At 45.5% G+C, this 18,630-nt stretch overlaps 1 protein-coding gene across 1 annotated transcript in view; it reads right to left on the bottom strand.

Annotated features, from left to right (window-relative positions):
• The window catches only part of EPS8L3 (EPS8 signaling adaptor L3), a 70,453-nt gene extending 54,254 nt beyond the window's left edge, over window positions 1-16,199 (bottom strand). Inside the window, exon 1 of the mRNA XM_066624635.1 lies at window positions 16,096-16,199. Coding sequence (XP_066480732.1) covers window positions 16,096-16,199 — 104 coding nt within the window. The remainder of the gene's footprint in view (window positions 1-16,095) is intronic.
• Window positions 16,200-18,630: the final 2,431 nt, after the last annotated feature.

Genomic DNA, 18,630 nt, shown 5'->3' with positions numbered 1-18,630 from the left:
AAACAAGCGCATCGGTAAAGCAGCTACCACGTTTTCCAGACTCACAAAGAGAGTCTGGTCCAACAAGAAGCTGACGGAACATACCAAGATCCAGGTCTACAGAGCTTGCGTCCCGAGTACACTTCTGTACTGCAGCGAGTCATGGACTCTTCGCTCACAACAGGAGAGGAAACTGAATGCTTTCCACATGCGCTGCCTCCGATGCATCCTCGGCATCACCTGGCAGGACAAAGTTCCAAACAACACAGTCCTGGAACGTGCTGGAATCCCTAGCATGTATTCACTGCTGAAACAGAGACGCCTGCGTTGGCTTGGTCATGTCGTGAGAATGGATGATGGCCGGATCCCAAAGGATCTCCTCTATGGAGAACTCGTGCAAGGAAAGCGCCCTACAGGTAGACCACAGCTGCGATACAAGGACATCTGCAAGAGGGATCTGAAGGCCTTAGGGATGGACCTCAACAAGTGGGAAACCCTGGCCTCTGAGCGGCCCGCTTGGAGGCAGGCTGTGCAGCATGGCCTTTCCCAGTTTGAAGAGACACTTGGCCAACAGTCTGAGGCTAAGAGGCAAAGAAGGAAGGCCCATAGCCAGGGAGACAGACCAGGGACAGACTGCACTTGCTCCCGGTGTGGAAGGGATTGTCACTCCCGGATTGGCCTTTTCAGCCACACTAGACGCTGTGCCAGAACCACCTTTCAGAGCGCGATACCATAGTCTTTCGAGACTGAAGGTTGCCAATATATATACTGTGAGAGGCAAATAGAGCAGTGTTTCTCAAACTGTGGGTCAGAACCCACTAGGTGGGTCACGAGCCAATTTCAGGTGGGTCCCCATTCAATTTCAATATTTTATTTTTAATATATTAGTCTTGATGCTACCATGGTATGTGACTGCATTTGGGGAAATGTTACAGATCTGTGTTTTTAACAAGTTACTATGTATATTCTTTTAACAATTAAAGTAAATGGGACTTACTCCTGGGTAAGTGTGGGTAGGATTGCAGCCAAGGATTGTTAAAAATTTTCCTGCTTGATGTCACTTCTAGTAACGACATCACTTCCAGTGGGTCCTGACAGTTTCTCATTTTAAAAAGTGGGTCCTGGTGCTAAATGTGTGAGAACCACTGAAATAGAGGCTGTACTCCCAGATCGGTAATAAAGCCTAACCATAACCAGTAGCTTGGGTGCAAAAGAAGGACCTGCAGAACAAGCAAAGTAAATACTCTGAAATATACACTTTAAGGGCCCAATCCTATCCAATTTTCCAGTGCTGCTGTGCCAATGGGATATGCACTACTTCCTGTAGCGGGGAGGCAGTCACAGAGGCCTCCTCAAGGTATGGGAATATTTGTTCCCTTACCTTGAGGCTATATTTCGGCTGCACCAGTGCTAGAAAGTTGGATAGGATTGGGCCCTCAATTAGGAACTCTTTCTAGCTCACTTCAATGGTCAAATTGTAATCACTTACACCAAAGTCATCTGTACCCAGCAACAAGCTGAGATACTGTAATCTTGGATTAAGCCATTTCTGCCCAACATTGCATATACACAACAGGGATCAAATATGCATTTGATGGGTCGCTGTGAGATATAGGAAGCTGGACTAGATGGGCCTATGGCCTGATCCAGTGGGGCTGTTCTTATGTTCTATATGTACACCTGTGGGCTGTGCAGAAATGGGTTAAGCTGAAAGAAACTGTAACCATATAAACTATCTGCCCCCCTCCTTTTAAAGAAGATAATAAACTCTGTGTTTTACTCTTCTAAAGCTAGACTTCCGTGTGCTCTTGAAAGAAGTTTCTTAATAAAAAGAGTGCCTAGTCAGAGTTCTGCACAACTTTGTGAACTCACAGCTTAAAGCCATCAAAACCACAACCAACATTTTCATAGTGCAGGCTACCACAGCATGCAGCTTTTGTTAACAAACTCACATTACTCCTTCAGTAAGACAAGCCTGACACAGCTGGCCTCATTGCAAGGGCTAGGCTGCCCTTGCAAACTCATATTTGACAAAGGGCACAATCCTAACCAGGTCTGCTCAAAAGTAAGTCCTATTTTGTTCAATGGGGCTTACTCTCAGGAAAGTGTGGTTAGGATTGCAGCCAGAATGTCTTTCTTCTGCTGCAGCAGTCTCTATGGCCTGGGCCGGCCCAAGACCTCCTAATGCCTGAGGTAGCATGCCAAGTGCTGCTCCCCTTACTCAACTACGTGCCAGGCTCTGCGCCTCCCACTCTCCAAAGTTTTGGCTTAGCATTCTCCTCCCCTCCACATTTCTTCCTCTTCTCTGTCCTCTTCCTTTTCTAAAAGGAGATGGAGGAGCAGTGGAAGCAAGTATGTAGAAAAAAATGGGCTCCCCCTCACCAATCTGCTGCCTGAGGCAACCACTTCGGTCAGCCTTGTAGATGGGTTGGCCCTGCTTATGGCCCAAATAGTGAGAATGAAGCTCAAAAAGACACTTGTCACATCTGAAAACAGGCAAGTGGCAGTGCAGGCCAAGAGCAATGATTAGGATGTGCCAGATGGACCTGACTCTGCACCCTCTTCTTCCAGTCCTACTCCTGCTCCACACACTCTCTCTGACCTGCTGCAAGCAATCTGTCTTCCAGGGATGCTGTGTAGTGTTATCAGGGGACTCAACCCTCTTACGGTTCAGACTACTGGTCTACTTTAGACTATTTCTATGTTGCTGGTTGTTATAGGTTTAAGCAATTATCACAAGTGTTCTTAGAACACTTAGGACATGAAGGGCACTCTTGTCTTCGATGGCTCCACATCAGACCCCTTTGACATCTGAAGCGGAGTGAAGCAGGGCTGTGCTCTTGCGCCAACCTTGTTTGGAATTTTCTTCGCTGTCCTGCTGAAGCAGGCCTTTGGAACTGCAACAGAAGGCATCTATCTCCAGACCAGACGGAAAGCTCTTCAACCTCTCCATATTGAGAGCAAAGTCCAAAGTCCAGCTGAAATGCCTGCATGACTTCCTCTTTGGCGAAGATGCAGCTGTCTCTACCCACTCTGCCAAAGATCTCCAGCAGCTCATGGATCGTTTTAGCAAGGCCTGCCAAGATTTTGGACTGACAATCAGCCTGAAGAAAACACAGGTCATGGTTCAGGATGTGGACTCACCTCCCTGCATTACAATCTCTGCACTTGAACTGGAGGTTGTCCATGACTTTGTGTACCTTGGCTCAACGATCTCCGACACTCTTTCTCTCGATACCGAGCTAAACAAACACATCGGTAAAGCGGATACCACGTTTTCCAGACTCACAAAGAGAGTCTGGTCCAACAAGAAGCTGACGGAACATACCAAGATCCAGGTCTACAGAGCTTGCATCCTGAGTACACTTCTGTACTGCAGCGAGTCATGGACTCTTCGCTCACAACAGGAGAGGAAACTGAACACTTTCCACATGCGCTGCCTCCTATGCATCCTCGGCATCACCTGGCAGGACAAAGTTCCAAACACAGTCCTGGAACGAGCTGGAATCCCTAGCATGTATTCACTGCTGAAACAGAGACGCCTGCGTTGGCTTGGTCATGTCGTGAGAATGGATGCTGGCCGGATCCCAAAGGATCTCCGCTATGGAGAACTCGTGCAAGGAAAGCGCCCTACAGGTAGACCACAGCTGCGATACAAGGACATCTGCAAGAGGGATCTGAAGGCCTTAGGGATGGACCTCAACAGGTGGGAAACCCTGGCCTCTGAGTGGCCTGCTTGGAGGCAGGCTGTGCAGCATGGCCTTTCCCAGTTTGAAGAGACACTTGGCCAACAGACTGAGGCAAAGAAGGAAGGCCCATAGCCAGGGAGACAGACCAGGGACAGACTGCACTTGCTCCCAGTGTGGAAGGGATTGTCACTCCCGAATTGACCTTTTCAGCCACACTAGACGCTGTTCCAGAACCACCATTCAGAGCACAATACCATAGTCTTTCAAGACTGAAGGTTGCCAACTACTACTCTTAGAACAGGTGTTCTCAGTTGTGTCCCTGCAACTTAATTCTGAATACATGAAGAGCAGATCTTTGAACCTGCTGTGACTCTTATGTTAAAACTTATTAAAACTCTCTACCGCCTCTTTGTGGGGCAACAGGGATAGAGAAAAGACTATCTATATTCGAGTGAGTTCATGGGCATAACTGAGGCATTACCCCACACAGGATTTGTCAATCCTTTCTCTGGGGATTTTGTCAGCCTGGCAAACTGAGGACAGCTTTGCTTCTGGTACAGAAAATACACACAGGTGTGCATGCTTTCTCTCTCCTCTCTCTCTCTCTCTCTGTGTAAATATAGTTACTTATTTACCTACAGCTGATAACCCTTAACCAGTGAGGTTCCTCTATTCACACTTGCCTTTTGTTTCATTTTGCAACAATCTCCTGACTGCCTTTCATGGTCATGTGGCATCTCATATGAACAGCAGCTTTCCCTGTGCTACTGCACCCCTAAAATGTTTTCCTGTGTGCCACTCAAGGGATAGTGCCAACCTGAGGAGCCACATCTCCCTCAGGCCATGCCCAAGAGGTGGCATCTGATCAGAAACAGATGCAGCCAGAGTCTTGCCTCGAGGAAGAGGCTGGGTCACATCCAGCTCAGAGTAACCACTGGCATGTCCCACAGCATCCCGCAGACTCTCTGTCAGCAAAGCCAATATCCGCCCTCACGTCAATGAGGTGAAGTGTGAGGCAGTGGTTACCCAAACCTGCAGCCTAATTGCTGAGGCCTGGAAACCTCCAGTAAAAACAATGACTCCTCATAAGGACAGTGACTTGGCTATTTTCTGCCAATTCACCCTTTAGTAACCAGGAAAAGGGGGGGGGGAGGAGAGCTTCACTGGCAACCCATCATTATGCTTTTCATCCACAAACTGTTGTGAACTGGGTGCCCTTTGCTAGCTCTTCTTCCTAAGGAGACGAAGACCAGGATTTTTCCTTGGATAACTTTGCACCAGCTAGTCTCTGGTTTTCCCAGAGATGCCAGTATCTGGCATGTGTCAGCCTCAAACATTTCCACCTTGAGTCCATTGCAAGAATGTTGCAGAAGCCCCCTCCCCAGTCTCTACATTCCCTTTGCCTGCCCCATTGCCTCTGGTGAGACCCTGAGCTGGTGGCTGCTGCAGCACACCCCTGCACAACGTGAGCACGCTACTGAGACAAACAAGTTGCTGGCGGGGGGAGCTCTAGTGGGAATAGATCTAGGTAGGCGCAGCAAACAGGCTGAGGGGTGTTTTTCAATAGCAATGACTTGAATTTTGGAGCAGTCCCAAGGCAGAATCTGTACTGAATCACCACAGCAAGAACAAAATTTCAGCAATACATTCTGATTCCCGGAGAAGAGGCTTTTTGTTTTGTGGGGCAGCCCACAGAGTGAATGTGAAGAAAGCCTCAGAGATTTTTGCTGATGTAGCCCAGGCCCAGAGCTACATTCCCTGGCATCCCAAGGCCCTTTGCTCAGTCCTTCTTCTACTCCTCTTGCTCTTTCCAGCCTGCCGTCTTGGTCTAAATTTCCTTTAACTCCCTGTCCCGTCCCCTCCCCTCCCGTCCCAGGATCTCTACTCTGAAGAGCGCCACATTTCCTGCTTCAGACAGCCAATCTCTGTGTTGTTGGGCTCCCTTCCACTGAACACATTGACCGGGTAATTAACCAGAGCAAACTTTGGCTTGACCTATTCAAGATTTTTCTTTTATAGTTCTTACAAAAGCGGTCACTGAGGGACTGTTCTTAAATCACCCTCTTCATTTTTGATGCAAGGAAGAAACTGTTTGAGAGCATTGTGGCTTTTCATTTCATTCCAGATGGGCTAAATTAAATCTGTTAGTTTCTTATCTGGGACCAAATCCAGTTTATTAATTTTCTTGCACTTTCTATATCTAGCTCAAAAACTCTTTTTCTTCTGTCCTCTCCTGCACAAACTATTGCTCTCCCACACAGCTTTGGATCACTTCAGTAAATATAAGCCTTCCCCCACCCACGAAATTCCATCTCAGAAAAGCATCTAATTCTGGAGTTCACAAGCAAGCCTAAAGAAACAGCTCTTGCTTAATCAGAGGCAGAGAGAGTAGCAAGCGTTGAAGGGTAATCACTCTTTAGAGGAGCTATGCTCAATGGCATAAAAAAAAATTAAATACAGGTGTTCAAATTTTTCCCCACCTTTGGACAACAAGCAGTTGGGTGTGTAGGTGTGAGTAGGTGTGATTTTGTTCAAAAATACAGCTTGGGGGGAGTGTTACACTACTCCTCCCTTGCACTCCTCCAATTAAATTTACACTCCTGAGCCTGCTCTTCATTTAAAACAAAAATCTCCTCTAGACTAGTACTGTGTTACATGTATTGAAATGTAGCATTCTTTGCTCCTCAATTTCAATTGTGGTGCTCATAAATTAAGGAACTCAGTTGTTCACATTGCAGCATCAAAGTTCCAGTGGCTGGCAATCTGGTCCTCTGCTTCAGCAAACACTTGCCGAAGGAAATGCATGGATTATGGGCAGTAATCCAATAGTTTGAGCCTAACTCTGGGTGGAATTGTGGTCATGTTGCAATAATCCTTTTATATTTCAGGTGCTGTATGATCCTGCTTTTGCAGCAAGCTTTGGGACTAGTTCTGTATTTATAGGCTGCTTAGCTACATTGATTTTTCTGAATACTTAGGGATTAGAGGGCCTTTAAAGCACGAAGTGCTGTTTCTCAGTGTTGGCACATTGCTTTGCATGTAGAAGATCTCAGGCTCAGTCCCAGGCATCTCTAAACAAAGCTGTCAGACCCATGCCTAAAACTCTGGAAAGCTGTTGACAGACCGTATAGGCACCCCTGGGCCAAGTGACATCCCTGAGCAGCCTGACTGGGCACAAAGGAACTTCCCTAGTCGGCAGCAGCTGCCCTGTTTTCTATGAAACCTCTGGGACTGGCTCATTAGCCTGAAGTTCCAGTTACAGCTGTTAGCATCCAGACAGAGTTCAAGGCCAGTTCATCATGTGCATCATCTGTTGGCTTCAGTCACAACAACAGCATCACTTTGTTCAACTCACACTCTGGTGTTGCTTTTCCTGCACAATCAGGATGACTGGAGGGTTGTTTTCCAAAAAGCACACACATTTGCTTCCCATTTAATGCATGCAGTCCGCTTGTCCTCTCTCTCATTAGAACTTTTGTTGTGGGTAGCTCACATTAGCTGAGCACTCAGTGCACTGGGTGTCATATATGGGGAAAATCTGATTCTTCCCCCAGAGGAAACATAGTCTTCCCACTTCAGAAATGAGATTGTGGCCACTGTGTGGTGCATGGTCCAAGGAGAGACACAGACAGCTTTGTGACGCAATTAAAGATGAAAAATGCAATGCCCTTCCTTGTGCCTTTTTGTGCATTTGTTTCAGGGTTTGTATCAGAGAATTTATGGCTTGTATAAATTCCTTTTTGTGCAACTCTGGCACTGGAGTAGAAATCTAGCTGAGGAGAGCAAAACAAACAAAAAAAAAAAAAACCAAGGCAGTTTCTCCAAGGCAATGTCCCCAATACTTGGTGAACTTTTTGTTTAGTCTCATTTTAAGATGATCTTTTTCTCATTACTGGGGGGATGTTTGCTTCCTGCAGTCTAACTGCTGCACAAGAGAACAAATACCAAGACCATTAAAAGGGAGGAAAGACAAATAGAAGAGGGCCAATTCATCTCATCCTCATTGCCCAGCAAGGTCACCTCCAATGCAGCAAGACTACAATTTGTATGAATGCATGAGTGAAACAGCCTTGTTCTGAGTCCTACCATTCATCCATATAGAGCAGGGGTGCCCAAACCCCGGTCCTGGGGCCACTTGCAGCCCTTGGGGCCTCTCAATGAGGCCCTCAGGGAGTCTCCAATGAGCCTCCAATGAACCTCCAGAGATTTGTTGGAGCCCGCACTGGGCTGATGCTACAGCTCTCAGCGTGAGGATGACTGTTTGACCTCTTGCGTGAGCTGTGGGATGAGGGCTCCCTCCACTGCTTGTTGTTTCACATCTCTGATGCAGTAGCGGCAGCAAAGGAAAGGCCAACCTTGCCTTGTGCAAGGCCTTTTATAGGTCTTGAGCTTTTGCAAGACCATTCATTCATATAAGTTCATCTTTAATATATTCATTTATGTAAACTTATTCAAATTTTAAATATAAATTAATTATTTTTCCCCCTAGTCCCTGACACAGTGTCAAAGAGATGATGTGGCCCTCCTTCCAAAAACTTTGGACACCCTGATATAGAGTAACATTGTCTAACAGCAACTTTCCAAGCTTTCAAAAACTTTCTAAGCTGAGGATGCCAGGGATTGGAATGGGAACTTTCTGCATGCAAGGCATGTGTCCTACTGCAGAGCTACCCCCCAATTGAAACATCATCTATGGGAAAATTATGCAATGACTAAAATAGGTTCTTGGCACTTGGCCAACTGTGGAGGCGTTTGTGTTTGGCTCCAACTGTGGGTATCGGAAGTGTTTTGCTTTAGCCTACTGCTGCTTTCATTTGAAGGGAACACAACCAAAAGGATTCAGTCAGGGGCCCATCCATGGAATGGATGATGCTGTTTGTATAAAGCATAGGTGGCAAGGGAGTGGCAGATTTGGGGTGCACTTCACCCCCACGCTGCCGCCACCTCCCTCTAGCCCTTGGCAGACAGAACCACATTGATCCACTTGCTTACTTTGCTTCTTCCTTGCATAATGTTCAAAGCTTAAAGGAATGGAGTCCCTTTAAATACTAAACTCCTCACAAGGAAGAAGAGAGTTAGAGGGGTTAGGGAAGGAGCACCCATACACCCTCACCTTGCTCCTTCCTTGTGCAGTTCCTTTAAATAAAACAGGTACCAGTTTGGATCCAGCACAGACACAGAAGGATTTGTGCTATCTGTGTGGTACACTTCTGAACCATGTCAGACCTTTGTCCTCAGATTCCTCATGTCAGCTATTGTTAGTACTAAAAAAGACCCTCATTCAAATGTCAAACAAACAGCTGGATTTGTTTCAGGAAACAAGCTGTGTTCTCAAGACAAGGCAGTTTCTTCTTATCAGTAACATTTGTGCAGAGAATCAGATGCCATTTCTGCAGTATCAGTGTTACCCACACTAGAGGGGATTGTACTTTTAAACTTTCCCATTGTGACCCACCTGGGAACACAGTGGGACCCAGGTGGACTACAAAGCCTCAAGCATCAAACTCACCTATATTATCTGAGTGATTCAGAGTTCTTTCATGTCTCCTGCAAGATATCTGCCAGTATAAGGCCTTACAAGGTTTTGAGCAGAAAAGTTCCAGGGCAGGTAAGAAAATGATGGAGGCTGGAATCTTAGATGAAAGTAGAGTAGGAGTATGTCATAGGGCAGCACCAGTTGGTAGACAGGGGTGGGTCTGTCCATAAGAACATAAGAATAAGAATATAAGAACAGCCCCACTGGATCAGGCCATAGGCCCATCTAGTCCAGCTTCCTGTATCTCACAGCGGCCCACCAAATGCCCCAGGGAGCACACCAGATAACAAGAGACCTCATCCTGGTGCCCTCCCTTGCATCTGGCATTCTGACATAACCCATTTCTAAAATCAGGAGGTTGCGCATACACATCATGGCTTGTACCCCGTAATGGATTTTTCCTCCAGAAACTTGTCCAATCCCCTTTTAAAGGTGTCTAGGCTAGACGCCAGCACCACATCCTGCGGCAAGGAGTTCCACAGACCGACCACACGCTGAGTAAAGAAATATTTTCTTTTGTCTGTCCTAACCCGCCCAACACTCAATTTTAGTGGATGTCCCCTGGTTCTGGTGTTATGTGAGAGTGTAAAGAGCATCTCCCTATCCACTCTGTCAATCCCCTGCATAATTTTGTATGTCTCAATCATGTCCCCCCTCAGGCGTCTCTTTTCTAGGCTGAAGAGGCCCAAACGCCATAGCCTTTCCTCATAAGGAAGGTGCCCCAGCACTGTAATCATCTTAGTCGCTCTCTTTTGCACCTTTTCCATTTCCACTATGTTTTTTTTGAGATGCCTTTGAGATGCCTTTTTTGAGATGTCTTTTTTGAGATGTCCAGTGCCGCTGAGAACAAATAAGCAAGACACTGAGAGGTGGAAGGCTATGAAGGCTGTTTACTGTTTCAGCAAGACATGTCTGTGGCCTCTGGGAGACTTAGCTCAAATCCAGAAGGCCCTCTTCAGAGGAGTAGGACACTTTTTATACAATTCTAGGCTCTTTGTTTGAAATCTAGACTTTCTATTCGCTGAAAATCTGCATCATAGATGGGGCAAACTCTTAATAGGCTGTAGATAACCTTAGAGACACCTCATAGGTGAGCTTCAAGTTACAGGTCTCCAAAAAAGGTGAAATTAAACAATTAAACATATTGGATTATAAAGTTTCCAGTACTGACCCAGTGTTGAACCTTCCAATTATACAGATTGTTTGACAGGTAACATCATTAAAAGAGGGTACAAACACAGGTGTGAAGATCTCATCTTTGGCAGAACTTCAGACCTCTTTCTTGGCATGCCCATCTCATTAGTGCGCCCTGATATGGTCCCTTTATCTTTTACACTTGTTGCTTAACATAGCTTCTGGTTCCTTTTATTAAAAGGGGTTTTCAAAAGCTTTTCTAAACTAAAATTTCTATAGCTTAATTCTATATAACTATTGTGACCAGTTACCTTGAGTACATTGGTATTAAGGGATATGTCTTTTGCCCTAAAAGACATGAAAGATATTGGTAGGCACAGTGGTGTATGTCCTTGCTAAGAAGTGACCTCATTCCGCTTCAGTGGTTGCCTAGTACCTGCTAAAGTGTAATCCCTCTGAACCAGGGGTGTCCAAAGATTTTGTTAGGAGGGCCACATCATCTCTCTGACACTATGTCGGGGGCCAGGGGGAAAAAGAATTAATTTACATTTAAAATTTGAATAAATTTACATACGTTTACATAAATGTATATATTAAAGATGAACTTCTATGAATGAATGAAGGTCTTGCAATAGCTCAAGGTCTATGAAAGGCCTTGCAGAAAGCAAGGCTGGCCTTTCCTGGTTAGAGATGGTTAGAGATGTAAATGTTACTGAGCCATTGAGGAACAGTGATCATGCTGCGATCCGTTTTGACATGCACGTTGGGGGAAGAATACCAGGCAAATCTCTAACAAAAACCCTTGACTTCCGACGGGCAGACTTCCCCCAAATGAGGAGGCTGGTTAGAAAGAGGTTGAAAGGGAGGGTAAAAAGAGTCCAATCTCTCCAGAGTGCATGGAGGCTGCTTAAAACAACAGTAATAGAGGCCCAGCAGAGGTGTATACCGCAAAGAAAGAAGGGTTCCACTAAATCCAGGAGGGTGCCCGCATGGCTAACCAGCCAAGTTAGAGAGGCTGTGAAGGGCAAGGAAGCTTCCTTCCATAAATGGAAGTCTTGCCCTAATGAGGAGAATAAAAAGGAACATAAACTGTGGCAAAAGAAATGTAAGAAGGTGATACAGGAGGCCAAGCGAGACTATGAGGAACGCATGACCAGCAACATTAAGGGGAATAATAAAAGCTTCTTCAAATATGTTAGAAGCAGGAAACCTGCCAGAGAAGCGGTTGGCCCTCTGGATGGTGAGGGAGGGAAAGGGGAGATAAAAGGAGACTTAGAGATGGCAGAGAAATTAAATGAGTTCTTTGCATCTGTCTTCACGGCAGAAGACCTCGGGCAGATACCGCTGCCCGAACGGCCCCTCCTGACCAAGGAGTTAAGTCAGATAGAGGTTAAAAGAGAAGATGTTTCAGACCTCATTGATAAATTAAAGATCAATAAGTCACCGGGCCCTGATGGCATCCACCCAAGGGTTATTAAGGAATTGAAGAATGAAGTTGCAGATCTCTTGACTAAGGTATGCAACTTGTCCCTCAAAACGGCCACGGTGCCAGAAGATTGGAGGATAGCAAATGTCACGCCTATTTTTAAAAAGGGAAAGAGGGGGGACCCGGGAAACTATAGGCCGTTCAGCCTAACATCCATACCGGGTAAGATGGTGGAATGCCTCATCAAAGATCTCAAAACACATAGACGAACAGGCCTTGCTGAGGGAGAGTCAGCATGGCTTCTGTAAGGGTAAGTCTTGCCTCACAAACCTTATAGAATTCTTTGAAAAGGTCAACAGGCATGTGGATGTGGGAGAACCCGTGGACATTATATATCTGGACTTTCAGAAGGCATTTGACACGGTCCCTCACCAAAGGCTACCGAAAAAACTCCACAGTCAGGGAATTAGAGGACAGGTCCTCTCATGGATTGAGAACTGGTTGGAGGCCAGGAAGCAGAGAGTGGGTGTCAATGGGCAATTTTCACAATGGAGAGAGGTGAAAAGTGGTGTGCCCCAAGGATCTGTCCTGGGACCGGTGCTTTTCAACCTCTTCATAAATGACCTGGAGACAGGGTTGAGCAGTGAGGTGGCTAAGTTTGCAGACGACACCAAACTTTTCCGAGTGGTGAAGACCAGAAGTGATTGTGAGGAGCTCCAGAAGGATCTCTCCAGACTGGCAGAATGGGCAGCAAAATGGCAGATGCGCTTCAATGTCAGTAAGTGTAAAGTCATGCACATTGGGGCAAAAAATCAAAACTTTAGATATAGGCTGATGGGTTCTGAGCTGTCTGTGACAGATCAGGAGAGAGATCTTGGGGTGGTGGTGGACAGGTCGATGAAAGTATCGACCCAATGTGCGGCGGCAGTGAAGAAGGTCAATTCTATGCTTGGGATCATTAGGAGGGGTATTGAGAACAAAACGGCTAGTATTATAATGTCGTTGTACAAATCAATGGTAAGGCCACACCTGGAGTATTGTGTCCAGTTCTGGTCGCCGCATCTCAAAAAAGACATAGTGGAAATGGAAAAGGTGCAAAAGAGAGCGACTGAGATGATTACGGGGCTGGGGCACCTTCCTTATGAGGAAAGGCTATGGCGTTTGGGCCTCTTCAGCCTAGAAAAGAGACGCCTGAGGGGGGACATGATTGAGACATACAAAATTATGCAGGGGATGGACAGAGTGGATAGGGAGATGCTCTTTACACTCTCACATAATACCAGAACCAGGGGACATCCACTAAAATTGAGTGTTGGGCGGGTTAGGACAGACAAAAGAAAATATTTCTTTACTCAGTGTGTGGTTGGTCTGTGGAACTCCTTGCCGCAGGAAGTGGTGCTGGCGTCTAGCCTAGACGCCTTTAAAAGGGGATTGGACAAGTTTCTGGAGGAAAAATCCATTATGGGGTACAAGCCATGATGTGTATGCACAACCTCCTGATTTTAGAAATGGGTTATGTCAGAATGCCAGATGCAAGGGAGGGCACCAGGATGAGGTCTCTTGTTATCTGGTGTGCTCCCTGGGGCATTTGGTGGGCCGCTGTGAGATACAGGAAGCTGGACTAGATGGGCCTATGGCCTGATCCAGTGGGGCTGTTCTTATGTTCTTATGTTCCTTTCCTGCTACCACTGCAACACAGATGTGAAACAGCAAGCAGTGGAGGAAGCCCTCATCCCACAGCTCATGCAAGAGGTCAGACAGTCACCCTCATGCTGAGAGCAGTTGCATCGGGCCAGTGTGGAAATCTCTAGAGGGCCTGAGGTCCATTGGAGACTCGGGGTGCCCTGAGGGCCGCATTGGGAGTCCTCGAGGGCCACAAGTGGTCCCAGGGCCGGGGTTTGGGCACCCCTGCTCTGAACTAAGGCTTCAGCCAGCTGCTTTGTTCTCTTAAACTTTTCAAGTAACTTTTAATCCCCTATGGCCTGCCTCTATTGCAATTCAAACAGAGAGCCTTCAAAGGCAGAAGTTTCCCTGGTACTTTCTAGTTCTCCATCTTCTCGCCCCCTCCATACTTTCAAAGAGGGAGTAGCCTTATCTCACTTTGACTTGTTCAAGGATGCTTGCTTATCTAATTAAATGTGTACTGTGTTCTAAAGTTCATCTCTTGCAGGTGTCTGTGGTTAGCTAGCTAGATGCTTTGTTAGTTTGCCAAGAAACATTGCCAGCTGATAGCAGAGCAGTTAATTCTTTTAAGCTTTCCCCTAAGTTCATGCTTTTTCTGTCTTCTTCTTGCCTTCTCCCACCCCCCTTTTTGGTTCTTTGTTGCACCGTATTGATGGTTGCTACAGGTTTGGTGGGGGGCGGGGTCTGAGACAGGTAAGCAGGTGTCAAGTAAAACATGGAAGAAAGACAATAAAGAAGTGAGGGAAGAAGACAGAATAAAATATTTGACCCAGCAGCAGATAAGACTGTCCTTGAATAAGTTTCATAATTATCTGAGAGTGATGGAATAAGGATCATGGACCTGAGTAGGAGTGGCATGAGGGGTCAGCCAAGTCAGGTACTGCCTGAGGGTCCAATGCCCATCAGAGGGTCCAACCCAACCCACTTGGCTGGGTTGACCCTAGAATCATCACTGTGGTTGGCAATAGGAATACCTAATGCACCATTGGGAGTAGGTGAGGATGCCATGAGAAGCGAAGTACAAGGCTTTGCCCCGGGGCCCTGAGCAACCTAGTGGCTCTAGCCACTAATGTTGGTTATTCATTTAGAAAAAGAAAGGAGGGAGTGAGTGACTGAAACAGAATGGAACAGCTCTGGACAAACTATAGAGGAATTATGGACATTCATAATTGTTGACTTCTATGTGTTACATACTTTCCTGGCAAGATGGACTATGGGTTATGTCCGTGGAGTGTTTATTGGTGCATAGTGACTTCGGTGCAGGGAGAGAGTAGCTGATGAGAAAGATGGGATCTTCAACTCCTGGGCTCTCCAAACCAGAGCAACAATTCACATTTATCTGATCATTTTATTCACTGTTGGTTCAGTTACTAGTAACATGCTGCAAGGAACCCATAGTTAACAACATAATTGTTATCCTTTCCTAGGTAATGATTACCACTGAATATACAACACATGCCAGGGCTTGACAAATAAAACAATAAACTATCCACACTCAACCGAAAGTATCTGCCTCTGCCCCTTCTCTGATCCAAACTTTACCTGGACACCTGCATGTGAATCCAATTACAGGCTTCATGACTTCCTTCCTGCAATACTGCTCTTTCCCACGCTTTTATTCTTGTCAAAAGAAAACAAGCAAAACCACAGTCAAACAAATCTGGAAACTCAGTGTTTGCATGTTCAGTTTCCTGCTTTCCTCCACTTATGTTTTAATCAAACCACTGAGGTGAACAGAGTTTTGTGTTTGGAACCAGCAAGAAGCCCATTTCACTCTCTGTGGTTTGTCTGTGTCGCTGATGTTTTCCTGTCAGTTCAGTCTCTTCCATAACATTGCTTTCTATCTGAGCCTGGTTGGTTTCTAAGAATTGAGCTTTTTACATTATCTGGCTGGCTGCCTGCCTGGCCAATGTTTTCCATATCATAAGCCCTTCACACAACAATCTTTTGAGTGTTTGAACAGTCTTTTCAAAGTACTTTTCCTCCACAACCATCTCCATCAAGGTTTTGCTTTTCTTTTGGTGTGGCATCATTCAAGCAATCAAATCACAATAGATATTTGGAGAAATATTGTCTTATATCTACTGCTTTTATAAGAAATAAGGTTGCATGAGCGTCCCAAGCATCTGCTGAATAATGTTTGTTACTTTGTCAGTGGTGACACGGAGGAGGGGGAAGTAGTAACAGGCTGTGTCGTCCAAGCCACCACTGAGCAGAGCTCCATGCCACGTTTGGTGGCAAAAGGGCCCTCCCATCTGCCCACCCACCCTTACATTTGATTGGCTGCAAATCACGGTCCCTGGAAGCAACTAGTGGTGGTGCAATGATGCTTCACGGCTGCATCCCAGACACCAGCGGGCCCAGGCCCACCACTGCCAGCAGCACCCATTGCTTAGCACAATGCAAAAGGAGGGTATTGCGCAGAGGTGGGGATGACATCCTCTCTGGGGGAAAGCATACCAGCAATGCCACTGGGTCTGATTAATCACAGCAAGCAACAAACACTATTCCCTCTGATGCTCATGAGAACTGTGAATTATTTACTTTTTCTGGATATTTCCTGCTGTAGAATTCATGGAAGCACTTATTCTGCAACAAAGCTACCCCCCACAGCAGTATTTCATCATTCTGTGAACAATAATGATTACCTTTTCTTTAACATTCCTTTTATTTGAAGCTGTATGCCGTCGTCGTTGTCGTCGTCTTCTTCTTCTTCTTCTTCTTCACAGGAGAGCACATCTAGCCTTTTCATTTTTAAGAAAAGGTGTAATTGAGTTCTTCTCTGGAAAAAAAAATGGGGCTGCAAAGTTTAACTGATTAATTTATGAAATTGATCCATTAACAAATTTGACTCAAAAGTTTTCAAAATTGGTTAACTGGACAGCAGACATAAAGAAATTTTTTTATGAGTCGCTTGTTGTATTTTATTCTTTGAGAATGCCTACCACAGTTGTAGGCAAAACGTTAGGAAACAGTTGTTTTATTCAACCACGGCCTATCAGCTAAAACAATATTAATTTTAATACAATATTTTAAATGCTCGTACTTCTTTTCAAAACAGCAGATGGCAAATGCCATCTTAAACGATGCATTCCACCTTCTCTCACACATGAGGGAATAGCTCTTCTAAAATGATGCCTGCTACAATCCACATACATTGTCTTACAATAAAGAAGGCTTTTTGATTTGGAAAAACCGTTTTCCTCATTTGTATATTTATGCAAAATTAATGTTGATTAATTAGCTAACATGAGATTATTTGAATGAGATTTATTTAATTGTGTGGCAGCCCTAGAAATACAGTAAATGTCTACTTGCTGCAAAAAATAAAATTTAGTTTCCCAAACTTGACTCCGGTTCTACTTTATTTGAACCACAGCTATGCTGTGAATGGCCCATAACTTTTGAAAGAATTTCTGTGGTTCCTCTATGTGGTTTGTCTGGTGTGCACCTAGCTCACAAAGCAACCCACAATGACTTCACTGCAACAAAGGTACTGAAAGGAAGTAATCTAATGTACATTAAAGGCCAGCAGGGCTTTCAGCTAGGGGCATGTCACACCCGTGTTCCCAACATGGCAATTTGGTTGTCTGAGTTGCTCCTTTTTTCATTCGTACCTGCCCTTTTGGCGAAGCAAAACCTGACTATGCTGCTAGTTCCTCTATCCCTAAGAAAGTGTGTGTGTGTGTAAAATGTAGACCTTTTTAAAATGACTTGTGCAGCATTATTTGGTGTAATTTTTTAGCAAGGGGCCTTCAATTCTTTTAAACAAGGAGCCTCCAAGTTTTGAATAGCTTAGGGCCCCACCAAGTCTAAATCCAGCACTGACCAAGTGATTTGTCCATTTCCATAAAACCTTCAAAATCACAGTTGGTTTCCACCCACAAGCTACCACACAGAAGCCATACTACAAAGGCAATTGTTTCATACAGGGATGTCAAACATATGGACCCTGGAAGCAATTTGTTTGGCCCCTGTTATAATTGGGCTCTACCAGCACGGGCTCTCTTCTATCTTGAAATTATGAACAAGATTTGTACATTTGCTCTTGTCATTCACAGCTAATGAGTTTCTATGTGAGAACAAGGTGCTTATTTCTAGCCATCATCTGCTTAACGATATCACTTCTGGCCCTCATCAGCCATTATGAATAGTGTCCAGCCCACTATATAAAGTGAGTTTGATACCCCTGGTTTAACAAATTCAGCAAATGCTGTGAAGTATCTTGACACCACTGACCTGTTCTGATGTCACAGTCATAGAATCATAGAGTTGGAAGCAGTAGCAATCCTGGCTTTTTTTGCACCAGGGGCTGCCCCCATCTGCCACCCCCCAACCTGGAAGTAATTGCAGTGACGTCACCACAATTTCTTCCGCACCACCGCCTGCTTTCCCCCTTTTAAAAAAGAGGGAGGAAGGGGAGGCCTAGAGTTGGATACTCCACTGAAGCTTTTCTGCACCGCTAAAAGTTGTGCCTGCCTCCTCCAATTTTGAAGGAGACGAGTGCTGCTTCCAGCAGCATGAAAAATCTCATTTAAAGAAAGGGGAGGAGAAGAGGGCGGCCCTCAGATCAGTGCAGAACCACGGTTGGCATGATTTCGGACCACACCACAAAATCTGGCATCATGGATAGTGGGTCGCGGCACTGCCCCCTGCTTGGTGGTGCCCGGGGTATTTCCCCACCCCCAGGTATTCCACTGTTTGGAATGGTTCTTCATGGTCACCCAGTCCAACTCTCTACTTGAAGTAGTTCTTCATATCTCTCAACTACCTGGTCAATTACAGCCAGAGTAGATAAACCAAGTACATGCAGAGAGGTAGAGTGAATAGAGAGGCCAGGTATCAAGAAGATGTTCTAGAGAACAAAAAATACAGTCCCAAACCCCTTTGTAACAGGCAGATAAGATCTTATGCATTCATATCCATGTTTTCATCCTGGTGTTACTGTTTACTTATAGACATCTGTTTCCAATAGCCTTCCTATCTATGATTGCTTGGAAATCCCCAGGTCAAGATGCAGCTCCACTTAAACTAATGTGGGTTGTTTTACTGACGCTATGGAGAAAAGTAGAAGTCCTCCCAAACCACTTGCCGATCCCCCTGCGTGACCATCTGGAGACCCTGACGCAAAGGACTCCATTCCACCCGTCTGTCTTGGACTAGTGGCTTTTGAAGGCCTGTCA

The sequence above is a fragment of the Tiliqua scincoides genome, chromosome 4 (assembly GCF_035046505.1).
Source record: "Tiliqua scincoides isolate rTilSci1 chromosome 4, rTilSci1.hap2, whole genome shotgun sequence".
Taxonomy (NCBI): Eukaryota; Metazoa; Chordata; class Lepidosauria; order Squamata; family Scincidae; genus Tiliqua; species Tiliqua scincoides.
Note: the sequence above shows the minus strand (reverse complement) of the source record. Positions and strands in the feature narration are given on the sequence as shown.